Below are 24,287 nucleotides of genomic sequence, written 5' to 3'. Positions count from 1 at the left end.
ATCTGTGTCTTGGAGAACTTTGTACTGAAAGTCTTAGCAGAAAATTCCAAGAATTAATCCTTTCACGTACACGTTTAGTCACTTTGTTCTGGTATTCCAGTAGGTAGAAACAAATGTATAAAGGATCTGCATTGTTGCGGAGTTAGTGTAATGGGTGGCTTCTGCACATAGTAGCTTTTGACCCAGTGTCAAGCCTTACTTCAAAGCATCAAAGAAACAGAAGCTGCTATGTCTGATTTTCAAGGGTGGATACTGACACAGACTAAATGCAGGTGCAGGAAATGAGCGAGATCCTGGGATGAAGAAAGAGTTTCTACCACAAATACACAGGTACTCTTTCATGCAACCAGGCAGCTTTCTCTGTTCCTGATCTGTTCAGCCTAGGGAAAAGGTGGGGCTGTTGCCAGCCTGAATTACTGGTGCATATTAATGCTTTTCCCAAGTCCCATACACAGATATTCACCGGTCCATACAGTAGGTACGTGAGTTAGTAAAAACCAAATACATCTCCCTAATTTAGGATCACAGGAAAATTCACATTGTAAAGAACCTTAAGAGGTTTTATAGTTCAGCCCCCTGCTCAACTTTTTGAGTAGTCAGTGAAATTAGGTTGTTTTCACCCATGGGCCTTCCCAGTCTGTTAAGTGTTCAGAAGCATTAGCAAAAGGTGGATTCGTATCTTGCTATATGTATTAAATGTACATTATAATAATGCAGATAGGAACACAACATGCTACTGAAATTTTTCAGAAGGGAAAATATTTTAAATAAAACAGGATTCTACAAGAATGGTCTGTTTCTCTGAACAAAGGAAACAATAAATCTCTGATGTATTAGTTTCTTGCAATTACAAATGGAACCTCTACAGGTCATCTAACACAGTGACACGCTGCTAATATTTTCAAGACGGGTTCCCTGCAAGAATGACCCCTTTCCCAGGCATCTCTAGGGAATCTATTTATTTACTTTCTCATGTAAGCAAAATTGCTTTCTCATAATAAAGGGAAGGGAAGTGAACACATTGCTTATCCTGCCTGATACATGTTACTGAAACATTTCCTCTGAAGTATAAATATTTGTTCATGGGAAAACATAGTGACAATGTGAATAAAAACAAGCATATTGTCAGGAAGCTTAGAGAGCAATCTCTCTCCCTGGCTCTCAGAGTAAACACAAACCAAGTACTCCCCCCATCATTATGTGCTACCAAACAGAAAGTTCCGTGAGCCCTAGGAGTAACTACTTTGGTGTTTTTGCCAGGGAGGGTTAATGCTGTCAGGAGAAAGATGTTTCAGCATTCAGAGCCTGATAGCAGGGTCACTGAAGTGAAGAGACACTTGGTTTACATTGGATTTATGCTTATCTTAATGTGCTTTGAATTGATCCCTCAAAATTGGTAATTTAATAGCTTTAATAGTTACATTAGTAATTTAATGAGCCCCCTCCAGCACATCATCAAAGACAAACATATACTTTGTGAAAAAAAATAGAAGTCATTTTATGGGTAATGAAGGTCCTGAAAGCCAGTATATAATATTACATGTATGCAAGTTGTGATGCTATGAATTATTTAATATACACTAAAAGTGAACTCAGCATCGTGAAGTACTTACTAAGGCAAATGGCAAACCTAAGAACCCAAATATCTCTCTTCACCTCTGCTCCCAGTGTGAAGTCTCACTTCCCAGCCTGATTTTCTGTCTCTAAGTGAATTTATGGGTAGCTTATGTAATTAACTTACAGAATAATGTTCTTGGAAAATATATTCTGTGAACTTGCTGTTTCCCCACCAGTTTCTGTTGCATCTGTGATTGAGTTTCACTTCTTGAAGAGAACATATCTGCAGGTCTGCATAAAAGTTAACTTATGTATTGTCATGTGCTTGAGTCAGAAAACACTGCATCTGTGGAAAGCATGTCTTTGTAGAGGTGTTACTTGCTCTTTAATAGCCCAGTCACAGCTTATTTGCTTATGGGCTTCTGTGTCACTTGAGGCATTATAAGATGAGTCGTAGTAAATTTAGCTCTCTGGTTAAAGAAGCTACTGCTCTCTCAGAGATTACTTTCTCCACAGTCGTTGAAATAAAATGTATGCGTTGGCCACTACAGCACCGAGCCTGGCAATTTAATTTAGCTGACAGTTCGGAGAAGTAAAACCAAAGGGGAGCAGGGTGTGTGTGTGTGAATCAGTAAGCTTCAGTGCACTTAAATGTAGCAAAGCAAATTTTAAATTTTAAAACTGCTTGAGCTAGTTCTTCACCGGCTTATGATTGCTTGTGACTAGAGATAGGAAAATTGGGGGACTGCTGTGTGTCTGTGATTGGGGTGTGGAGGGAAGGTACAGTGTTACTGTTTGTTGCTTTTAATCCTTGTAATTAAATCTATGTTCTCTAGCACTGTTTATCACAGACTGGTGAAAATCTGCACTAAGCACGTCTCAAACTTCATCAGGTTTTCTGTGCTTTAGATAAAGGAGAATAAATGATTCTCACAACACCTATGTGAAATCAGGAAACAATTCTTGGTTATTGTTAGGTGGAAAAGGAAAAAAAGAAATGATGTAGTTCTGAAATGTCCATTGATTCAGGGAGCTTAAGCAACAAGGTACCCAACACAAGAAATCCAAGTTATGATATAAAAGCAGTGCTGGCACTCCAGAGCATCCTCTTGCCATCTGGAAATACCTGTGTCTCACACTTTTGGAAGCAAGGGTCTACCACTCTCAAGATGAGGATTTGCAGCAATAAAAACACACTTAGTATGGCAACAGTACCTGAGCTTTAGATAATTCCTTGTTTTCACCACTTTGTCAGTGGTGAAGTGTGCTTCTACCCGGGGTCCTAGATGGGCAGGTGTTCCAATAATTGTCCTGAGCAATAGGTACCATTGACACCCGAGATAGGCATGTATGTTGTGGCCCTTATGGCTATCCACATTTCAGTTCTGGATTTATGGCAATTGCTTAACACTGAACCCGTTAAATTTGGCTCTTCTATTTCAGATACATGTTTTCGACTGTCATATGTGCTTAGGCACATATGTAGATTATTGGTTGCTAAATAAAGAGTAATGTTTCAAAAAATACTACCAAGTCTTCCAAGGAAAATACCTGTGGGTGGGGCTTTTCTTGAGGCAATGCAACTGTCTCCCCTGTAACTTCTCCAGGGATGAATTTCGTTCTCTTAATCCTCTTTTCTTTGTGTTTTTGCAACAGTGGTTGGCACTGGCAACACCATAGTTAAGGAACTCTCAACATTTCTCTTACAATAATAGTACAATAGTATTTTATCTGTAGTTCTGAATTTCAGCTAGAAGCCTAACATGAAAAATACATACTGTTCACCTATTTTAAATTGGAATGGTGGGGAAATGTTTATCTTCTGTAACAGATATAGTTTGGACAAAATTTTATAGGCAGTTGCTTCTGTAAATAATTCGTACTTTTTCCTGCAAAAATATTTTGGAAATGAGTGGGGGACACAGTCAGTTCACTTAAGGCTTCTATAACGCTACAAAATGCACCCTGCTCTTGCACTTTTGCCAATATGTATGGGAGCAAAGAAGATGAATGCCTTTGTATTTCTTCTATTCTACCCTTACCCAGGAAAAGGGCTCTTGCCTGACTCAGAAAAGAGTGTAAAGGGATTCTCTAAAAATAAAAAGCTACATGCCTTACTACTTTATTGAAAAAGAAAAAAAACCTGTTAGTAGAATTCATGATGCTTTGGCAATTTGACTTCCGAGTAATGAGTGCATGAGAAATCTCAAGGCACTGGAATACTTTTAATTTTGTTAAAGCTCCCTGAATGCCTGATTGAGTTCAAAACCACTGCTGGTGGTTCTAGTTTGTTTTTAATTTTGCAAGGGTAAATTCTGCTCCTGACATATTTAGATGCTGCAGTTATCTGTTTGTGTATGTGTAATTGGCAGGTGATGTCTTTTTCTCCATACTTTGAAAATGACACAGTATACATAGTAGCTTGGATCCTTTATGCCCTCTGTCTTTTGCCTAATCTGTATTTCAGGCCCGTAACAATGATACTTTCACAGTTCCTGGAGGTAGTGTCTTCCACACTCTGTAAAAACTGCAAATATATGCAAGAAAGATGTGCTTTCATGGTTGATGGCTTTTGAATGATAGCATTAAAAAAGAACAGAATCCTTTTTGGTAACTATTTTCAGTAAGCATGATTTGGGAAAGGCTCGTCAAACAGCCTATGGTGAAACGTGCAAACTGTCTTCATTCCCCGCTTCTTAGACTTGGAATCACTTGGGTGCATTCACATGTATGGATCACTTGTGTGCATTCCTCTGCAATTACCATTATCCATCAGCTACACAGTTTTGCTAGAATTTATAGGAAGTGTTTCAGGGGGAGAAGAACCAACCCTGGTAATATTCTTTCTGCATATGATCTAAGGCCTTGACTTTTTGAGGAAACAAAAAAGTGGTAACTAGATTTGCTTGGGCATATTGAAGTAAACTGCAAAAATAGATGAGCAGTGTTTGGACAGTAGAAACCTTGTGTTGATATAATCCAGTCTAACCCACTGAATTTAAGTGCAATCTGTGCTAGTGTAACTAAATCATGTCATTAAACTGGTATAAATGGTTGCAAGAGTCACAAGGTCTTACCTTCCTGGAAGAACTTTCTCTTTCAAAAAGCATATGGTTCAAAGGTAGAGAATGTGCAGAATGTAGCAGGAGTTTCAGACTTTGAATTTGGATCTTGAATGGTTAAAGCCACAATGTTGCTCCTGTGCAGAATCACACTATTCAAAATAAATGAGGAATTGTACTGTAATCTTTGGGTTGTTTTTTTTTTGGGGGGGGGGGGGGGGGCATGGGAGTTGTAATCCAAGTCAGAATAGTCTTTGAACAATCTAGTAGAAAAAAATATTGAAGTGATAGGTGTTTCATTCGGTGCTGGTTTTTTTGTACTTTAAGATCTATGTCTTCATCTTTCTAAGACAGGCATGTTGCAACTAATTCTGTGGACTTTTCCTTCTTGAATCATCACCTGAATTGAAGCCCTGAGGAGTCAATGGAAACTTTTCCCCATCAGTTTCAGTAGGATTTATATCGAGCTCTTAAACCATAACTGGGGTCTTTTACCTTCGTGTCTAGCTAACTATGGGACAGAGGTGCCGAAGAGTAAGTTGTAGTTAATACAGCTGTTTCTCAAAGACTAATGATGGTGAGACTAAGCTGCCCTTGATTCCACTATTTAATCCTCCTCTGTCAGTTTGACACCCTGTAAAGATCAGAATATGGCTGTTGGCTGCTGTTCTTGTATACAAGCAGTGATTGAGAGACCAATAATGCTAGCCTTTGGCAACTGAAAAAGGAGAGAAAATTCACTTTGCTTCTCTTCCCCTCCCCACCCCTACCCTATGCCTTCCAGTTCCTGTAATTAGAGATCTGTGTTCAAGGCTTGTCCTTGTGATCCCTGTATAGCACCAGTATAAGCAACTCAGAGCAGTAACGGCATGTCATTGCAGCAGAGCAGTAACGGCATGTCATTGCAGACATCTCTATGTATTGCTTCTGTAGAATTTATTCAATCTTTGACCAATATTTCAGCTTCAAAATTTTTGTCTGCATTTTGTATCCTTCAGCATATAAAGCTACTAGGCTTTTAATCCATTAGGTGATTTTTACAAGCCTCAAAAGGCAGGGAGAGCATTTATAATGCTTTAAAGAATGAAAGCTTATCCATTTATATATGGCTTTTAAAGCTCTATAGCTCAGATCAAAAGTGAGAAGCAAAGACTGTTTGCCATTGAAAATCTCCTCTTGTAGTATAAAGGGGTTCCAATACATCACTGTTGCTTCGAAACTCTGTACTCAGACAGAAGTGCATTTTGACTGATCTACATAGAGGGATGGAGATGGACAGCTAGTCAGAAAGTCAGACAGACAGAAAATCTTCCCCAGCTGACTGTTTGCCATGACTCTCATTTCATTCCACAAAGAAATTCTTTCCATTCCATTAGCATCCAATTAGCATCCAATTAGCATCCAACAGAAATGTTTTAAGAAACTCTTAAGAGTTATGCAGATGCCAGCGCTACAGGTGAAATAATTGCATAAGATAGTACAGACATGAAATCAGTTCTTCAAAGTAAGGGTTTGCTCCTGGGATTAGCATTTCATGTGTGTGTGAGTGTTGTCCTGTGAAGTGGCCATAAAGAGTTATTCTGGGCTGAACGTGTATTTCTGGTATGTCTCAGTCTGCAAACAGAGGCAGTAGCTCAGGACAGAATTGTCAAGAAATTAGAAGAATTATTCTCATATTGGTCAGATTTTCACTGCTGCGTTAAGCAGAACATTACTCTTAATTTTGGTTAGTGAGCTTTATTAAATATAACACTCCAGCAGATTGCCACAGAGGGAGAACCATTGATTTTGAAGATGAATCTCCTGTACCATGGAAAACCCCTGAAATACTGGAAATAGCTGATAAAGCAGGCATGCTTTGGAGAGTTGGGAAAAAGTCTTCTGACGCTTTGGTGTGATCACTTCCGGTTTCATTCCCTTGCTGAACAGCAAAGTGACACACATTCAAGAAGAAATCCTCCTACTAGTGAGTTTCTCCCATTTAGCTGCTGTTTGGAACTGTTTTTTTAAGCTGATTAAATCTTTCTTACCCGTGTTGTAGTTCTGAGGATCTAGAAGCAGGGAAGATAGCATACACAAGCTGTTGCAAACTTGTTACCATGCAAAAAAATTACATGTATAATACAAAACTGTGCCGTACAACAGATTCTTAATACAGCCTTGTCCTCTCTGGGTTGTGAATGCAGCGAGCCATAACTCTGCCACCCCTTCCCTTGGGAGACTCTTACATAACCCCTCAGCTGTTTCTCTTGCTGTTCTTCATATTAAGCCAAAATTTTATTTTGCTTGATTGTATCCTGGTACACCTAACATTGCAAACTGGGACTGTTCATATGAATCCACTCCCTTTTAAGATCAGACTGTGCAGCCTGCAGAAAGAGAAGTACAGTAGCAAAGGCAGTAATAGAGTTTTGTAAGGTTTCATAAGAGAGAATGACAGCGCAAGTGAACAGGCTGAGACGTACCTGAGTCGGCAGAGCGCCTTTCCAGCAGCAAGGGCTAGCCGCATACTGGGCTGTGTTAGGACAAGCGTAGCGAGGACGTCATTGGCAGTGATTATTCCCCCCTGCTCAGCACTTGTGAGGCTGCATCGGAAGTACTGTGTCCAGTTTCAGGCTTTACAGTACTGAAGAGAGATAGACCACCTGAAGGGAGTGCAATGAAGGGCCACTAATATGGTTAGGGGACTGAAACACAAGATGGACACAGAGAGATTGAGGGAGCTGTTTGTCTCGCCCGGAGAAAAGAAGGCTACGAGGGCATCTAATTACTATCTCAGATACTTAACAAGGGGATGTAGGGGAAACTAGGTTCTTCTCACAGTTGTACAGCAAAAGGACAAGATACAGCAGTCACAAGTAGAGCAAGGCAAATTCTCAGTGGGTGTAGAGAAAAACATTTTTGTAGTGTATGGCTAAACAATAGAACAGGCAGGTTGGAGAGTGTGGGCTTATCATCCTTACTGGTATACAAACTCAAATGGATAAAGCCCCAAGTGACCTGATGAATCTCTGAAGTTAGCTATGTGCTGAGGAGGAGGTTGGAGTAGATGACCTCTGGAGGCCCCTCCTATCTAAACTGCGATTCTATCATGGGGTGAGGTGGAGACAGCAAGGTCTTTTAATTAATGGATTAAATATGGAAGTGGAGGAAGGCAAATGCCAACATCCTCCATGTGATTAGACTGAAAACTAAAGCTTTACTGAAATATAACCCTCTGAAACAGTGGTACTAATTTTGATTCCAAAGTAGAAGTATTGGCATTTTCCTTCTCCAGATAGTCCCTTTCTTGTTTACCTAGCTGTTTAAAATGTATGCATACATTAATCATTTTATATCCCTCTGCTAGTGAAAAAGAATGTGGAAATACAATCCATAAGGCAAAAACCAGGTTCTATATATCATTCAGAGAATGCTCTAATAAAATGTGGTGCATTGCAGGCTTCTTAAGTGATGATGGTCTTGCGCTATATTTAGCATTCAGTGAATAACTGAAAAAAACGTAACAAATAAATGCATAGGTGTTAGAGTGTCTAACGCACACTATGAAGGTATCATTGTATACGTTACATGTCTCCATCCCTGAGAATTGAGGCAATTGTGGGGGACAGTATGAAAACGGATGCAACTGGCCTAATCAATTTGCACCTCAATCAGTTAGCTGAGAATAGATGTTGACATCACTAAATAGAAGCACCTTACGCCAAAGACTGAACTCTGTCCTTATTACACCAAACAGAAAAAAGGAGTGCATAAAATATATAATAATTTTGAAAAGAAAGCTAATTGTGAATGCGTAAGCGTTTGGCATGGGTACATTACAGTTCTGAATGCAAATCCATTAATACAAAAATTGTATTGACGGGAAATGACTTGAATTTTATTTCAGTTTGTATAGTACATGCATTTACATAGTTTTTTCAAGGCATTTATTCTCTTTATGAATTTTTAATGGATAAAATCTAATGGAATATATACTAATCCATTACAGAAGTAGTTAGAAATGATTTTGATCTACCCACATAATTAAAGCCTCTAAGCCTAATTGTGGGGGAAAAAGTAGACTTCAATGACAGAAGCTGGGTAGTACTGATATTTTAATTCACATGCTGCCAGTTGGCGGAGACTACGTATATCACATACAGTGGGTGGATGGTGAAGTCCATAACTGAAGTACCACGTGTCTCCTTATTTTGGTTGTACATCATTCATTCATGTTCTTTTGTATTGTTGAAAGCAGATTTCATGGACTGTAGAGAGCACCTTCTGTCCCTGTGAGATAGCCATATGCAACATGGAGCCCATATGGGATTATTTAATTTACATTGTTTTACTTAATTCCTTGTGCATTTAAATTTATTTCCACTAACAATCTTTTAATCTTAACATGCTCTTAAACTCTTCTAATATGAAGTGCTCCTGCATGCAGGGATAAGAGAGAGAAACTCTGGTTTGTCCTGTACTATTGAGTTTTGGTTTTGGACTTTCCCAGGCTGCCTTTGTGATGTCAGATCTGCCCTCTGTAAGTGCACACTCAAGCCCGGTCCTGCAACTGTCCATGCTGACTACTGTCAGCGTGTGTAACTTGTCTTAGGAAACAGTGTTTGTGCTTGGCTGTTACTGCCCAAAAACAGAGGGGAAATAATCTCAGTTGTCCTGAATTAAAAGCTTGACTTGGTCCTCAGAGGGAGCAAAGGGCCACATCACTAGAGGGTTTTTTTGTTTTTTTTAATTTTATTTTTTTATTGTTTTTTTAAGTAGGCATCTGTGATAGAAGTGTAGGTGGGGTCTGCTATAGGGAAGAACTCCTTGCTTCCACCAGCCTCAAGTCTGGATGGGTCTGGGATGTAGACTTTCTCAGAATGCTGGTAAACGGTGATATAAAAACTGAACCCCAGACTTACTATGCTTAGACTATCATTGTTCTGCAGATAAAGCAGACTTAGATTATGATGGGGTGGTAAGAACCACAGGCTAGTCCATTTCCTCATGTTCCAGAAGAGTTTTGACAAAGACGCTGAAGTAAATGCTTGTAGTGCCCTCTTCCTGCACCTCCTCCAATCCTTGACTGGTATTTTTTCAACCTATGAACTCCTGAGCCTTTCTCTGGTGTCTCAGGAGTACAGAGGATGGAAGGGCCTAAGGGCACTGAGCTTCAGCATTTCTGAGCTGATAGAAAGTTCCCTAAGGAGTTCTGCTAACACTGCATATTGGAGCAGCGTCTAAAGTTAAATTAACACTCCAGATCCAGGAGTAGAAAGGTTATTTGTAAATTCAGTTACAGTTTATGCACAACTGATGTTATTTCCTGATGTTTTTTAATCATCTGAGAAATATATTGTCAAAAACTAAAGGTTAATTTAGCCCCAGAGTAATAAATAAGATGTTGGAGCATATGGGAATGTACCGTTACATTTGCACTTCCAAATGCATTTTGTGATTTAGCAAAACCAATGTAATTCTAAGTAGAATTCTTCATGGGTGTGAATGCATTTTTTAATTATTTTATTCTTTTTTAACCAGTTGTTCTGTAAGTTTTGTGATAGTGTTAAAAGTACATAATGGAGATGCAACGACAGGGCACACTTGGCAGCCCGTAATCATTTTTTGGAAAGCCGTGCAGACTTGGCAAAAGCAGACTGTAGTTAAATGCTAGCCGTGGTCCAATGCCATGTCCTTTAGGACTGCTTGCAATGATGGAACTTCTCCCTTTCCCTCTAGCTGTTATTCTCCCCTAAAACCAAACAAATAAAAAAAGAAAAATCCAAGCTGGCTGTGTGGAATACTCAGACATCTAATTGAGTAAAGCTTTAGCACTTATATATTTTTAATGCTTATGCAAAGTCAGTGGGAATACTTGCGGTTTATTACTGTAGTTTATGACTTGTATCAAAGCCCAAAAACTGTCAGTTGCTCTACACCCTATTAGGGATGCATTTCAGCCACTTCTTAAGGTATGTCACGCAAGTTTATGGTCAAAACTCTACTGTTGGTTTATAAGTTTGCAAAAAGGTAAATACAGTTCAATATGATTATATGTGAAAGAACAGAGAGCTTCTAGCTGTCCTGGGTTTTTATTTTATACTTTGCTGGAAAAGCTGCAGTCTTAATTATATAAGAAGTTATATGCTTGCGGTGGGAAAGCAGTGAGTGGTAAAAGTTGCTGCAGGTGGTCATTAAAATGGAAACTACATAGTAGCATGTAGCTGTTTCCACAGCTGCAGAAGCCTGCAAGCTCTGGGTACACTTTGGTGAACCAGAAAAAAAGAGAGAAACTTGAGACCTTTTCTTTATCCCCTCAAAAAGCAAAGCCCTGTTGTTCTTTTGCCCATTTTAACCCCCTGACTAATCTTTGTCATTGCTGTATTCTGCCAAATTTACTGTTGTGCACTAAAAATAACGCTTTCTCCCTTCTTCCTGACCTCTTCCTTTATTCCTGTAAAACAGCTCTGTAACAAGGGTTTGGGGTTTCTAATTGCAGTCCAGTACTTCTTCAGTCAGTATGAGAGCAAGTCTGGTTGCTTTGTGTCAATTTTCTCCCACATGATGCTAACTTACCTGTTAGGACAGTAACGTTCCCCTGTTTGCAGCAGTGATAGTCTAGGTGTGTTTCTAGCTCTCTAGGGGCTAGCTCTAGTCTAGGAGTTCTAGCTCTGTGATTTGTCTTCAGAAAGTGATTATTCAGACTGTAAAGCAAAGATACCAATAAGGAATTTAGATTTGCCATACTGAAACAGCCCAGTAAAATGAATACCCTTTTTAGCATCCTGTCATTTTTTTATCGCCCTACTTTGCTCAGCTCCCTGAATTAAGTGGCATGAACCTGGGCCTTATTGTTTTCTGAAAAGTTGTGTGTCCTAGGAACAAGTTGAATACGCAGGGATTATTGTTCTTGCATGGAATGAAAATTGTCAGCCCTCATTTGTGGAGAAAAAATTGTTCATGTAGAGCTTGAAACTTAAGAAATGGGAGGTAATTATACTATAAAAATTACATCTGTAGAGTATAGGATATTACTTTTGTTACTTTTTGTTGCCTGCGTTATCAATTTGATATTTTTCCAATTGCAAGCAGATGTCTGAGTGAGAGTTGGTTTAGTTTCTGATACATTTATCTTGTCCATCCAAACTGTGCAAAGCTAGGAAGTTAACAATATTTGTTGTTCTTGTGCACCTAAATAGTCTCCTGTGATATGAGGTTGCAAACTGTATTTTATCCTGACTTAGATGTACTCAAACGAAAATTGTTGCAGTCTGATTCATTAAAGTAAGTTGCTTCTGGGTATTTGAAAAATGTAACCATTTGACTATAGGCAAATGTTGTTGGATGCTGTTAACCTGTTATTGATGCTGTTAGCTGTTACTGGAAGTGATGTTTTTAAAACAACTTTAAAACATGTTTTCCAAAAAATTACTGTATTATTGCTACAAGACTGTGCAATGTGTGAGTCCAGGTTGCTGAAAGAGAGTATTTTCTCCCCAACACTCACAACTATGTCAAAAAAAGTTCCCTTAGCTGCAGCAGTTGTACCCGTACCCCTCACTGGTGAGTTACATTTTTGTTGGTGTCCGGTGGTCAACAGAGGAGCTGGAGAACAGTGTTTTAGCTGGGGCCCGGGTCTGAAGTGTGAGTGCTTTTCCCAGTTACAGACAGGGCCTTCAGCTATTTTCACTGGCTGGAAAACTCCCAGTCCAGGTTGCCAGCTTAAGAGAAGGGGCGGTTGTGGTTTCATTGCGCGAGTCTGCTTTACCCGAAGGGTGCAAATATTAGTGGAAAGGGAGAGAAGTGATTTCAGAAGGTAACAGCAGCCCCTGCACGAAGAAATGGCGTGCTGGGGTTGGGGATTATCCGGGGAGGCCTTCAGGACCTTTGCGTTGTCGGCGCGTACGCGCTGTTTGTAGAGTGTGTGTAACTACGTCTGTGTGCGCGTACTCGTTTATTTTTGAGTGGTTTCGTGTCCGACCCCCTCCCGCGGGAGGAGCCCCCCGCAGCTCAGCGCCTTGGGCCGCGCCGGGGCGGCCGGAGGCGGCGGGCGCGGCTCCAGCCGCCGCCCCGTTACGCGCGGTTTCATGAATGAAATCCAATCGCCGCGCTAAAAATAGCACGCGGGGCTGCGGACGTCACCACGCGCGCGGGCCCCGCCGCCGGCCGGGTCAGCGCCGCGGGGCCGGGCGGCAGAGCGGTGCCGGCGGCATGCTGCCGGGCTGCCGGGACGGGCTGGCTCCCGGCGCTCCCCTCCCGCCGGGCATCCCGCCGCGCATCCCGCCCTCCCGGGTAGGTCCCGCGTCGCCCGGGCGCGATCGTGCTCCGACCTGGCGGCGCAGCCCCCGCCGCTGCGTGTGCGGGGCCGGGTCGGGCTGGCGGGCGGCCAGCGGCGCCGCGGGGCGGGCCCCTCTCCCCGCAGGCGCGCTCCCGCCTCGGCGGGGGAGAGACAGAGGGAGGCGGCTGGGGGAGGCATCCTCCCCTCCCCCGAGGCCAGAGGGCTGGGTGCTCGGCGGAGCAGCTGTGCTCGGCTTCGTCTTCCAGCCGGGCCGCCAGGTGCCGGGCAGAGGCGGAGGGGTGCGAGGTCTGCGGGAAGCGGACGCCTCCCGGCGCTCGGTGCTGCCGAGTGTCGCTTACTAAAAACCTGAAGGTTTTCTCTGTCTCGCGCTTTTTCCCCCCCTGCTTTCCCCCTGCTGTGTCTGTGGAGTCTGTTGTGGGTTGCTGTGACAACAGCAGGAGGCTGCTGTGGGGTCTCGCAGCGCACAGATTGTCAGGTGTCTGTGTCGGGACCTGCCTGTGGGCCGTTGGAAAGGGGCTGTAGAGACAAACCGTAGTAGACTTTGATTTGTTAGAGTCAACCTGTAGTGGGTATTGTGGCATCCAACATCTAGAGCAAAATTAGTCACTGGACAGGCTGAGGCAGAGGCGGGCTGGTCAGAGAGCTCCAAGCTGCCTTGTATTGGTCAAGGCACTACTCAGGCTTCTGAAGGCAGCAATATAATTTTTTAAAAACTGATAATAATAAAAGAAAGCCCTTGAAGCTCTGCATGTGGTCACAGCAGGAGCAAGGAAGTGTTGCCAGAATATTCTCAATGACTTTGTTCATCCTCAGTTTGTGTACTATTTCAGGACACACAGCTGACTCAAAGCCAAAATGTTCAGCTTAAGCTGTAACAGAAGCTGAGGTGGAAATAAGGTTTTTTCAGTGTGCTTGAGGGGAGTTCTTAAGCTACCAATCTTTCTAGGCAAAAATAAAACATGGGGAGAAATACACCGTTGTTAAGGACTACATTAAAGAGTTGCCGTATGACTGCTCAATGTTAGTAGCAGCTGAATGGCACATGTCCCTGTGCAGGCTGTGTTTCAGGATTGGGAGTCGCAGTGCATGGAAACAGAACAGCTTGATTTCAGTATTTTTTTGACATCTTCTCTCATTAGGTTGTGCTTGCCTTTGTACGCACATTGGATTTGTATGCCTGATTCTATGTCTCAGTTATACGATGTATCTATACACTATTAACAGGAAAAAAAACTCCGCTTTGTGAGGTCAATATTTGTACTAGGGTTCTTTGTCTAAGTGACACTTAGGGAACAGAAGGTCTGGGGCACGCTCAGATGTATAGAAGTATGTTTATCCAAGAAGAAAAGAACATGAATTTTAGCTCTGGGGCGCTTTCTAAAACTCCTGTGCTTTTAAAACTACAAGCTTCACAAATACTGTAGAGCATTAGGCTAAGAGGACGAGCTGATCGCTTGACCAGTAAATCCCGATGTTTGATTCTTTGCTAACACATTTTGTTCACTGGAGAAATGCTTAAGTCCTGCATCCAGATGTTACCCTGTGCTGAAGGAGATGAAGGTACAGAGAATCCTTGAAGGAGGAGAAGCAAAGGAGCAACAGGTGTGTGACATGCTCCTCTCTTGCTCCCATCAGCCCTGCCAGAAGAGAACACCAATGTTTTAGGACGAAGTACGTGTTTGGGGGAAGAAAGGCTGAGCAGTCCTTGCTGTGTACAGCAGACTTGTAAAGCAGCTCATAGCAAGACTACTCAGACTGGTGTGAAGGTACCTTTGGACCATTGATTAGGTTTCCATGAAAGAGCTGAAAACCTTGTGCTGAAGAAGTGAATGGTGGCACCGTGCGCAAGCTAGAATTGGTGCAGCCTGCAGTATGTCTGGTGATAGCTGGGCCCTTTGTTACTAGGAAATAAAAGTATTAATTCCCTTTGGTTCCCATCCGACACTATTCTACTTTTCTGTTTTCCTCTCCTTTCTGTCTGACAGAAAAGACACAAGATGGCAATTTCTTGCTTTTTAAAATTTTTTTTTCTTTGCAAATGAGTTTCTTTGTGGCACTGGACATTACAAGTAAACTGCATGTATATTTGCCTCCTGCACAATTCAGTTAATGTCACTGGATTTGCATTTGAGACATAAATGCAGAACTTGACCTAAGATCTGAAAATAGCGTTTATCTGAAGTCTGCCATCCTGAAGTCTTTACTATTCTAGTCAGTGTTTAGGTCTTTGGTGGGGGGTTTACCTGCTGTCGTCATGAGGTCTCACTCTCCTGGTGTCGTTTCCTTGTAGCAATTACATGTTGGAGTGAGCAAAATCACAAGTATCTTTCTAACATCACCGATTAACAAAGAGGAGAATGCAAGAGAAATGTCACATAAAGTTCAAGAAGCAAGAGCCTGGTTCTGTCTTTTGGAAGGAAAACAAGCACAGAAAGTGAATTCAACAGCTCTCTGTGCTAGAAGGTCACCAGTATCTCTGGAATATTTTTCTTTGTTTGTAGCTCTACCAAAACTTGATAAATATTTTCCCCACAGAAATGCACCAAAGTTGGGAGAACACCTTGTATGGTGATTGTTTTTCTTTCTTTTTCCTTCTGTCCTGTTGGGAATGCTGCTCAGAATAATGTCCTTGCCAAACAGAGCATACAATGTCAACACCTGTCTTTATAAATGGGTGAAATCAGTAATAACCTATGCTACAGTATCAGTAGTTTAATGCTGTACAAGCTTCTGATGCTCTTAATTATAAAAGAGTAAAGTTAAGGATTTCATGGAGTTTATTACCATGAAAACCAGTAGTGTTGAATTGGGTTGGTTGAATTTTCCAGTGATCCTTCTCCCTTGAATCTCGAGTTTTATATGTTATCCAAGATACTCTTGAGCACTGCAGTCAGTAAGGATTCAGCTGCAGCTTTGCCCTGGGTAGACTGATCCAGATAACAACCCAGGAGCCAGAGCATCTGGTGCTCTATCGACATTAGTGGGTCGTGTGATGCAGGGGATCTGGGGCTGAAAAAGTTGGTGCTGAGGACCTGGTGTCCACACTGCATGTGTTTCAGGGACAAAGGGTGTTGCTTCAGATTACCTTTAATGTGGTCCTGTGGACTGAATGCTTGCTTATTAGTGGTGCGCGGCACATCTTCAGATTCATCTGAAAGAAATTCAGTTTGTGCGTACTGTGGCTGCACCTCATGTGAACCAAAGCATGGAAAGTGGTGGTGACTGAGATGTTTGCTTCAAAAATGTGTTCTTGATCTGAACTAAAATGCTCGTAGAGGTGCACCCTTGATCTGCTCCTCCAGGGTAATCTTTGTTGCAGAAGGAGGATTAATCTAAGGACTCAGTGCACAATGGCATTTTATGGGTGGCTGCTTTCTAAAGTACCAGCTGTTTGGTGATGGTTATCACCGTCAATGGGTATTGTTTGTTCTTCAGTTACTTTGGGTCTCAGCCACTTTTATCAATGCCAGCCACAGTTAATTTCAGTTTGTGATGATATGCCAGATTATGACCCACAACAGTGCCAGGCCTTGGTCACTGCCTCGTCCCCTGTGTCTGCTGTGGTCATCTCTGGTGAACGGAAAGAGCAGTCATAGCCAGGTGTATCTGGAATCCTAACAAAATGCATCTACAAAGCCAAAGTGCGAGCCTTATATCAGTCATGTACCAGCTACGGATTATTTCCCTCTTTCCAGAGGCCGGTCCAGTGTGTTCACCCTTCCCCACATCTCTCTGCACAGCAAGAAAGGAGAAGTGAACGGAGCTGCAAGGGCCTGCTCTGTGTTGTGGCCTATTCTTGAGGTAGACTTTGAAGAATTGGTGAAGGGCGGGGTGGCAGTGTTGCAGGCCCTCCCACTGTATAGAATACACTCATCCCAGATTCTCAGACACGAGGTTCTGAAACAGTTGAATGTCCTTCACCTGCTGTGTGGATTAATTTCTAGAAAGATGATCTCATCGCAAAGGATATCACAACATATGTCACGGGTCAAAATAATAAGTAAGCTGCTCAGTGCAATCAGCTTGTTCATTTCTGCCCTTCAGTTCTTCTAGAACTTGTCAGAAAATTGTCACAGTTCAAGTGTAATGCTGACCTTTGCATTTGGATCTCTATCTGATGTGATAAACTGTGAGTCTGTGTAACATACAGGTCCTTGTGGACTGCCCATCTCAGGAGGCTCAAGAGAATCAATTGTTGTACTGAAGGTTGGATGTTTTCATGCTCAACTACTGAGCTTCAGGGCAGTCTGCTTTATACAGTAACGTGGGGAAGAATTTGTATTTTGCTAGTATCGCTGATCTTTGGTCATCTAAGGAAGTGCTCGTTCTTACTGATCAGAAGGTGTTAAGTCATCACAGGGGTAGGTCAACCTTGACGAAGGGGCCTGATGACTAGCCTTTAGAAACAAAGTAATGTGGAGTCAAGCATGCTGAGAACGAGCGGGCTGACGGACTTCTGACAGTACAAGCCATGATTTATTGTTACCTGTCTCTACAGTTTCTACAAAGAGGTTGTGGCAGCGATTTGATTGAGAAGTTTTCTAGGTAAACACAGAGACATCTGTTCTGTCTTCAACTTTACATCTTCCTTAGAGGCTGTACTTTTTATTTCTGTGTGTGGCCATGGTCACTTTATTGCTGTCGTCTTTTAAACTTGAGGAATAGAGCAGAGATTACAGCAGCCAAATGGAGGCTTCCGAGAACTTCTTTCTTCCAGCAGGTAACACAAAGTTAAGGGTAACATCCAGGATTAAATCTGATACTTGTTGGCCAAAAGAGGTCATGAAAGGAGCTTTAAGCGGGCCAAGTGGATTCTGTTTTGATGACAAACTCAGCACTTACCTTCTCAGCTGTAGCAAATTTTAGCAGCGTTCTGTGCGATTTATTTCTTTGTTGATACTGGCCTAAGCTGAAACACCCCATCTATCCCAGAACAGCTGACAAAGGGTAGAACCAGGAGATTAAGGCATTCCTGCTGACATGCACTCTCCTTTCGTTGGCATCAACACCAAGGGTTATCTCATTTATCACCTCATGCAGTGAGGCAACATTTCAGTCAGCTACCCTTCTCTTTCTACCCATGGTAGATTCACAGGTCTCATGTTTGAGATCAGGTTACCTTTAGAATATAAGGGATTTTCTCCATTGCCAGTCGTTGGCTGTATCTGTTGTTGTCCTCTGTTGATGGGCCAGGTAGGGCAAGTAGTTAATAAATTCCAGAGTTAATCTTTAATTTCTTCCTCTTGTTTCAGTCTCTTCGTTTTCAGTCTTTCTGTGTAAACTGCCAGAACTTTAAATGATGGCAGTAGGGCAATGTCTCTTCATCCTGAATGAGAATTCAGCCTGATATCAGCATCACACCTATCTTAGTCTCCTGGTGACCTGGTGATCTGATCTCACCCGGAGTCTTATTACCCTTTCTCACCAGCTGGTTCTTTGATGCTGACAAGGAACGGTGTTTCTTTTTAAAGCAATCTCCCCATTGGTCCTCCTGCAATTTAAAGAAATACTAATATTAATTTATACATCATGAAAAAGTTTTGTGATAGTCTTTCAGCATCTGGTATAGTTTATATGTTAGTTGATACCATGTTGTGATTTATTTCACAAATATACTTAGCGGGGCCGTAAAATTATTGATTAAATTGAGCCAAACCACAAAGCAGCCTTTTGACCCTTAACCGTTCCCAAAGCAGAGCTGTCTGTGAATTCTTTGCTCATGCACAAATAACAGTAAGTCTCCCTGCTTTTTCAGCTGGCATGTATATGTTAATCCATTAAGATTCTGAAACAACACATGGCAGGTTATATATTGAGAGTGAATATTTGACACGCTTGTTCTGGCTCGTGTGCTCTTTGGTCCTTGCCAGCGTGCTGATGCCTTGGGATTCTGCAGTGTAAGGTAGTGACTTCAGTGCCTGAAGAACCTGGCGTTTTGCATCTCCTTTTCCAGTTTCCATGGCTGCAAACAGTAATTTTGAAACTTGGGGATGGAGGCAAGAACACTGTGTAACCTTGTAAATTTTTGTATACTCCTTGTGCTATGTTGCTGTGTAATGGCTCACTGAAGGAGTCACTCCAAAACTGTACTCAAAAATACATCTCCAGAATGAATTTAAATATGGAGTACCTACAAATGCTCTTTCATATAGTTTCCAAAGAGTGTGTTTTTCAGGGATAATTGTTGATGGTCTTACTACCTTACTGGTGCCCTGAGTTTTTCAAATAGTTCCCACTTGCACCATTCATATTAGGTGGTGGTAGATTTTTGATGTCTCTTTCTGTTAAATTCCTTGAATAAAATGATGATGTTGTAGTTGTGTTTGGCAGCCTGTTTGTCTGAAGGACTTCCTGGTTTATATGTTTGGTCAGATTACTTGAGACAGGTTGGAATTATTATATTTTTTTCTATGGCATACCTTAAACTTCATTGAGCAGGCAAGGCTCTTACATGGTGTCTCTCTGAACATTCAGCTGAAGAGTTTGCTCTTAACACAAGAGCGAAGTAACGTGCTTGCTTGTTTTCATGCTGAGAGGTGCTATCTCAATCTTACAGGACGTGTTTAAGTACTGAGCTAAGAAGTAACTGCCTGCAGGATCACTCTATAATCACTGATTAATGTAGACACTCTTAGTGATTTGTTTGTGGTGTTTTGCTGAAGAGAAAAGGGTTGATAATTAGCTACTGTGCTTTGAAAAAAATCTTGATTATGTTTTGTATATGCTAAGAGATGATTTAAAATATCTGGAAATAATCAAAATGGGCAATTACCTGCATAGGCAGCGAGATCCATAGGATTCCTGATCCTGCACAGGGAACTCACTGTTGTGTTTGTATCTTCATCCACTTTCTTTCCAGCAGAGTTAAATGCAATTATAGCTTTAAATATATTAAACTGCATTCTTAAAACAAGGCAAGTTCATGGTTAGGATCTTCTTACCTTTTGTATATAAATACACCTACATTAAAACATAGAGAGAGAGAGAGATTTTGTGTATCTATTGTGTTTAATCTGTGTACCAGTGGGCTAGATAATCCAATGATATGCTTCATGTACAGATCTTTTGGAAAATTTCTCGAGAAAGGCAGTATTTCATTACTGAGGCTGCCTAGCTAGAAGGATCTGCATGCTATGGCAACCACAACTGTTTTTAGTGATAATAATAACAACTCATTCAGCAATGAGGAAAAACTAAACAAAAAACCAAGCACCCTACAGCAATTTGAGGTGAAGCGACAGAGAAAGCAATCAGTGACCATAACCATCTGCAAGCCATAGTTCAGAACAATAACCTTATACTTCTTTGGAAACAAGTCAGCTTTGTTTGGAATAGTTCTGTTCTGCTAATCAAGTGAATTAATTAAATGGCTTTGTCTTAGATCTTGAGTCTACTCACGTCTTCTGATTTTTGGCTGCCTCTGTCTCTGCATCTGTGAACAATCACAGGTCACAATGTAAAAATAGAAACATCCTAGAGATTTTTGAGATCCTGTGTTATTCTTGCAGTTATCTTTTTTTTCATTTCCATCCTCCTGCTCATTTTTCTTTAGAATTGGATTAGGCAGGTGAATCTTTCACTGCATTCTTCTGGGAACAGCCATAATTGATCAGCTCTTTCCCCTAGTAGGTTTCTTGCTGCTGCTCATTTGATGGCCTTTCTGACTGGCTTTTTTGGCAGTGTCCTCTCTGAGACTAGTCACACTTCCAGTAACTTTCCTCTTACTTTACCTTATTTTGTTTTGTTGGCAAACTGTTGCAGGCTGTAAGTTGGTTTTAGCAAGTTTTTCATTGGTCTTGGAAGTTTATGCTGATTTTTTAAATGAAGCTTTATATACACTGGTTTACCCTTGTCTAACCAATTTTGTTTCAGTTCCAGTTCCTCTTCCCAGATGTTACCAGACTTTCAGAGCTCAAATCTAGATCTTTCTTTTTTTTTGTTTAAGTTTTGTGAATACATTTTTAGCATTTTTGATCAGTGTGATTATATAATAGGTTTAGCAGAAGCTTAACCTAGAGGCTACCTTAAAAAAACTGACCTTGGCTGTATTTTTAAGATCTTGTACGTATTCGTGGCTTTAATAATTTTGGCCAGAAGGCTGCTGGCTACTTTTGTAAGCATTTAGTCCACACGTTTTGCTAATTGTTTTTACTGGAATTTGTTGTTAGCATCGGTTTTTGTTTGAGGTGTCTAAATATCTGTCCAGGCTTCTGTCTGTCAGTTTCTTCAGGAGGTATTTCTGTTTTACTCGCTTTCTGAAAATTAGTGAACAATTTTAAAACGATCTGCATTTTTAATACATAGATGCTTTATATATTCACTGGAATGGATTTAAGAACTTTCTTTAACATAATCACAAAGCTCTAGTTTTATTTCCAGTTTGTATTTATCTGTCCTGTGCAGTGTTGAGTCATGCTAAAAGTGTCTTCGTTAGACTGCCATTGATCTACAACAGGGCATTCGAGCATGCTGTGTCTGATTTCTGTGATAACTCTGCTTTAATTTAGTAAGTAGGTTAGAGATTTTTAAAATAATAATTTTAAAATTTTACTTTCATGTGTTCTTTTTCTAGGATTCTCAAACAATTGTATTGATTTGTCTTGTTACTTTTATTTAGATTTGCTTATTAATTTTAAAGTCATTTTGTCATCCTCTTGGAAATTTTTTTAAGATTACAGACTCTGTACTTAATACGTATTTTGTGACTGACTGAAGTGCATTTTTGCAGAACTAGCATTTGAGAACTTTTGAAGAATTTTGAAATCAGATTGTTATGTAAAACCTCAGCTAATCTGTGTGACAGCATTTTAGTGAAATATTGGTTTGGAAGAAAAATTGGTTTGGCATCTCTCTGCTTGGTAGTTTAAAACCAAGCAGACACACTGGCTAGCCGTGCTGTTTCATTTTGTTTTCCAGCCTTGTAAACATTTCCACGTTCCATCTGTGATGTCTAGTCCATGCATGAATAAAATATGAAGTAATTTAATAACACATATTATGTCAGGAGGTTGCTGTTTATTCTCAGGCTTGGAATGAAACTTTTTTAGACCATTTACTGAAACCTCTTGGGTTTTTGCTACTCATTCAGGGCCCTGCCTCTGAGGCCGTGACGTACGAATGTCTCATTCTCTCTGATGTGGAAAAAAACCATATTGGTTTTGTACTTTTGTTTATATCATGACTGTATTCTTGGAAAGGATGCAGAGGAGGAAAGAGGAGTTAGCTCTCATTTCTCATCTTGTATTTGGATGCATGGAGATGGTACAGAGCCCGTGGGCCATCCCAGGTATCAGCCTCATGGGAGCTTGCATCCAACGAGCAGCTGTCGTTGGATCGCAGACAGGTAACAGATTGCAAAACTCTAGTTGTGCAACCATGTACTTATGCCAAGATGAGGAGTTTCTCAGCCCATGTTTCAGTCTAGTGTAGGACAACTCTCTAAAATGTATTCTTACACACTAGTCTGTGCTATAAAATTTCCAGAAACATTCAATGTTTGTCAGAACATATCAGTGTGACGCAGTAATGTCATAAACTCACCCTTGCACCTTGCTGCCTGTGTGGTCCCTAACTCCTCCGGTCCACAGGTGAATAAAGATTGTAACTCTGCCTTAACCATTATAGCTATTAATATGCAGTCCATGCTTAAAATTTTAAATAAATGGGTAACATTTAGTTCTAACACTGACTTTTGTTTCTTGGTTTACGTCACTTTAAATAGTGAAAGAATGCCGTTAAAATTAGTGTTTGGCTAGTAATTACTAAACATGCTTTTTCTTAAATCAGAACATAGTGCCTCTGACAGTGAAAAATGGACACCAGAACAGCTTGTATCTACTATTTTAAACAGCCTGACAGTTAATATATATTCTGTATTTATGTGCGAATGAGATGTGAATTAAAAAAGTTATTAAAACATATCATTTTGTGTCTTTATCTGTAGTGCTTTCTTCTCAGGAAAAAGGACACCATCACTCCAGATGATGACTGTGTTTTGTCAATTAAATTGCTGTAGGTTTCCTCACTGAAATAATTACTAGGCAAGTCTTCCTGAACATGTTTGTGCTTTACATTTTCCTGTTTCTCCCTCCTGGATTACAATTCCCTGGCAGAGCCCAGATTGCTCAGCAGACTACTAGATGTTAGAAAACCAAAATCAAATATATCAAACTATGATCCCACACTCCTTTATATGAAAATGACAGACTGTTTTTAGTTTTTCAAATATCCATTTTTTCCAGCCTATATTTGTATCCAAGCATTTGTTCAATATACTGCCGTAGCCTATTTAAGTAAATATTTTCAATAATAAAGTTCCATGAGGACAGTATCTTCAAAGATTTCCTTCACTTTGCTTTCCATTGTCATGTGAAAAAGAATTTTGTAGATACAGATAAGAATATTTGCAAGTTCCTACTGGGCTGTTTGGTTTCATTTTAGTCTATGATCTGTAATCTGTACAAACTTCTCCTTGGAAAATGAAGAGTGTATGATACATGCAGGATATAATGGGAGTTGTGGTTTGTAGGGAAAAGCCTCTGGAGTCATCTTACAAGTCAGTTTTATTGTGTGCATATAACTAAAGCCATCTGTGTGACTTGCTGTTAGCAATATTGTTTGGACAGCCCTAAATCAAATCCTGAATGGGCGAGATTAGAGAAGACAGGTTTGTACTGGAATCCTTTGGGTTAAACCCACCGATGTCCAGTCTTTTCTCCTTCGTGGCACAAAAAGTATTAGCAAGAGGTAAGTTTGTGCAAGCTATCCTTGTTTCACCAAGATCCATCTTCTGCAAACAGGCTTGTGTTTACAGAAATCAAAGTAAAAATAGCATGTGAACAGCATAAACTGACTCTGGTCATAATAGTTGTGCATTTGCATAACTGTGTGGTATTTAAAGGAATTGCTAGCTTACTTTGGTATGGTTTACTGCAAGCTTTTCCTTAAGAGTTTGTCCTCTTCAGGCATCTCTCAAGAAGTGGAAGCAGAAGGCTCTGATTATAAGTGGCATTGGTTTTGGACAGTAGTAGATAACAAGTTTAACTGTGTTGTTACAGTTTTTGATAAATGGACACTGACATGGACTACGAAAGACCCAACGTTGAAACTATCAAGTGTGTGGTGGTTGGAGATAATGCAGTGGGAAAGACTCGTCTAATTTGTGCAAGAGCGTGCAATACAACCTTGACTCAGTATCAGCTGCTGGCAACTCACGTACCAACTGTCTGGGCCATTGATCAGTACCGTGTCTGCCAAGAGGTAAGGACTGCAGGCGTACAAATTACGGACCACATGCTATGATGTTGTACTGTTTTTTACTGGCAAGCCTTTCTTTGTCAGGCTGCAGCAATGAGCTCAGAAGTATTTCATGCATGGTCTGTGTCTGC

The 24,287-nt window shown here is 40.9% G+C and overlaps 1 protein-coding gene across 3 annotated transcripts in view; it reads left to right on the top strand.

Moving 5' to 3' along the window:
* The window catches only part of RHOBTB1 (Rho related BTB domain containing 1), a 54,491-nt gene that overhangs the window by 4,788 nt on the left and 25,416 nt on the right, over window positions 1-24,287 (top strand). For 2 of the 3 annotated variants that reach the window (XM_075423074.1, XM_075423072.1), the window contains exon 4: window positions 23,958-24,159. In XM_075423074.1, the coding sequence (XP_075279189.1) occupies window positions 23,968-24,159 (192 nt within the window). In that variant the 5' untranslated portion in view covers window positions 23,958-23,967. Of the gene's footprint in view, window positions 1-12,824; window positions 12,894-23,957; window positions 24,160-24,287 lie in introns of those variants that run through there. The other variant, XM_075423073.1, reaches the window with a different exon arrangement.

Source organism: Opisthocomus hoazin, chromosome 6 (genome assembly GCF_030867145.1).
Source record: "Opisthocomus hoazin isolate bOpiHoa1 chromosome 6, bOpiHoa1.hap1, whole genome shotgun sequence".
NCBI classification, from domain to species: domain Eukaryota; kingdom Metazoa; phylum Chordata; class Aves; order Opisthocomiformes; family Opisthocomidae; genus Opisthocomus; species Opisthocomus hoazin.
Note: the sequence above shows the minus strand (reverse complement) of the source record. Positions and strands in the feature narration are given on the sequence as shown.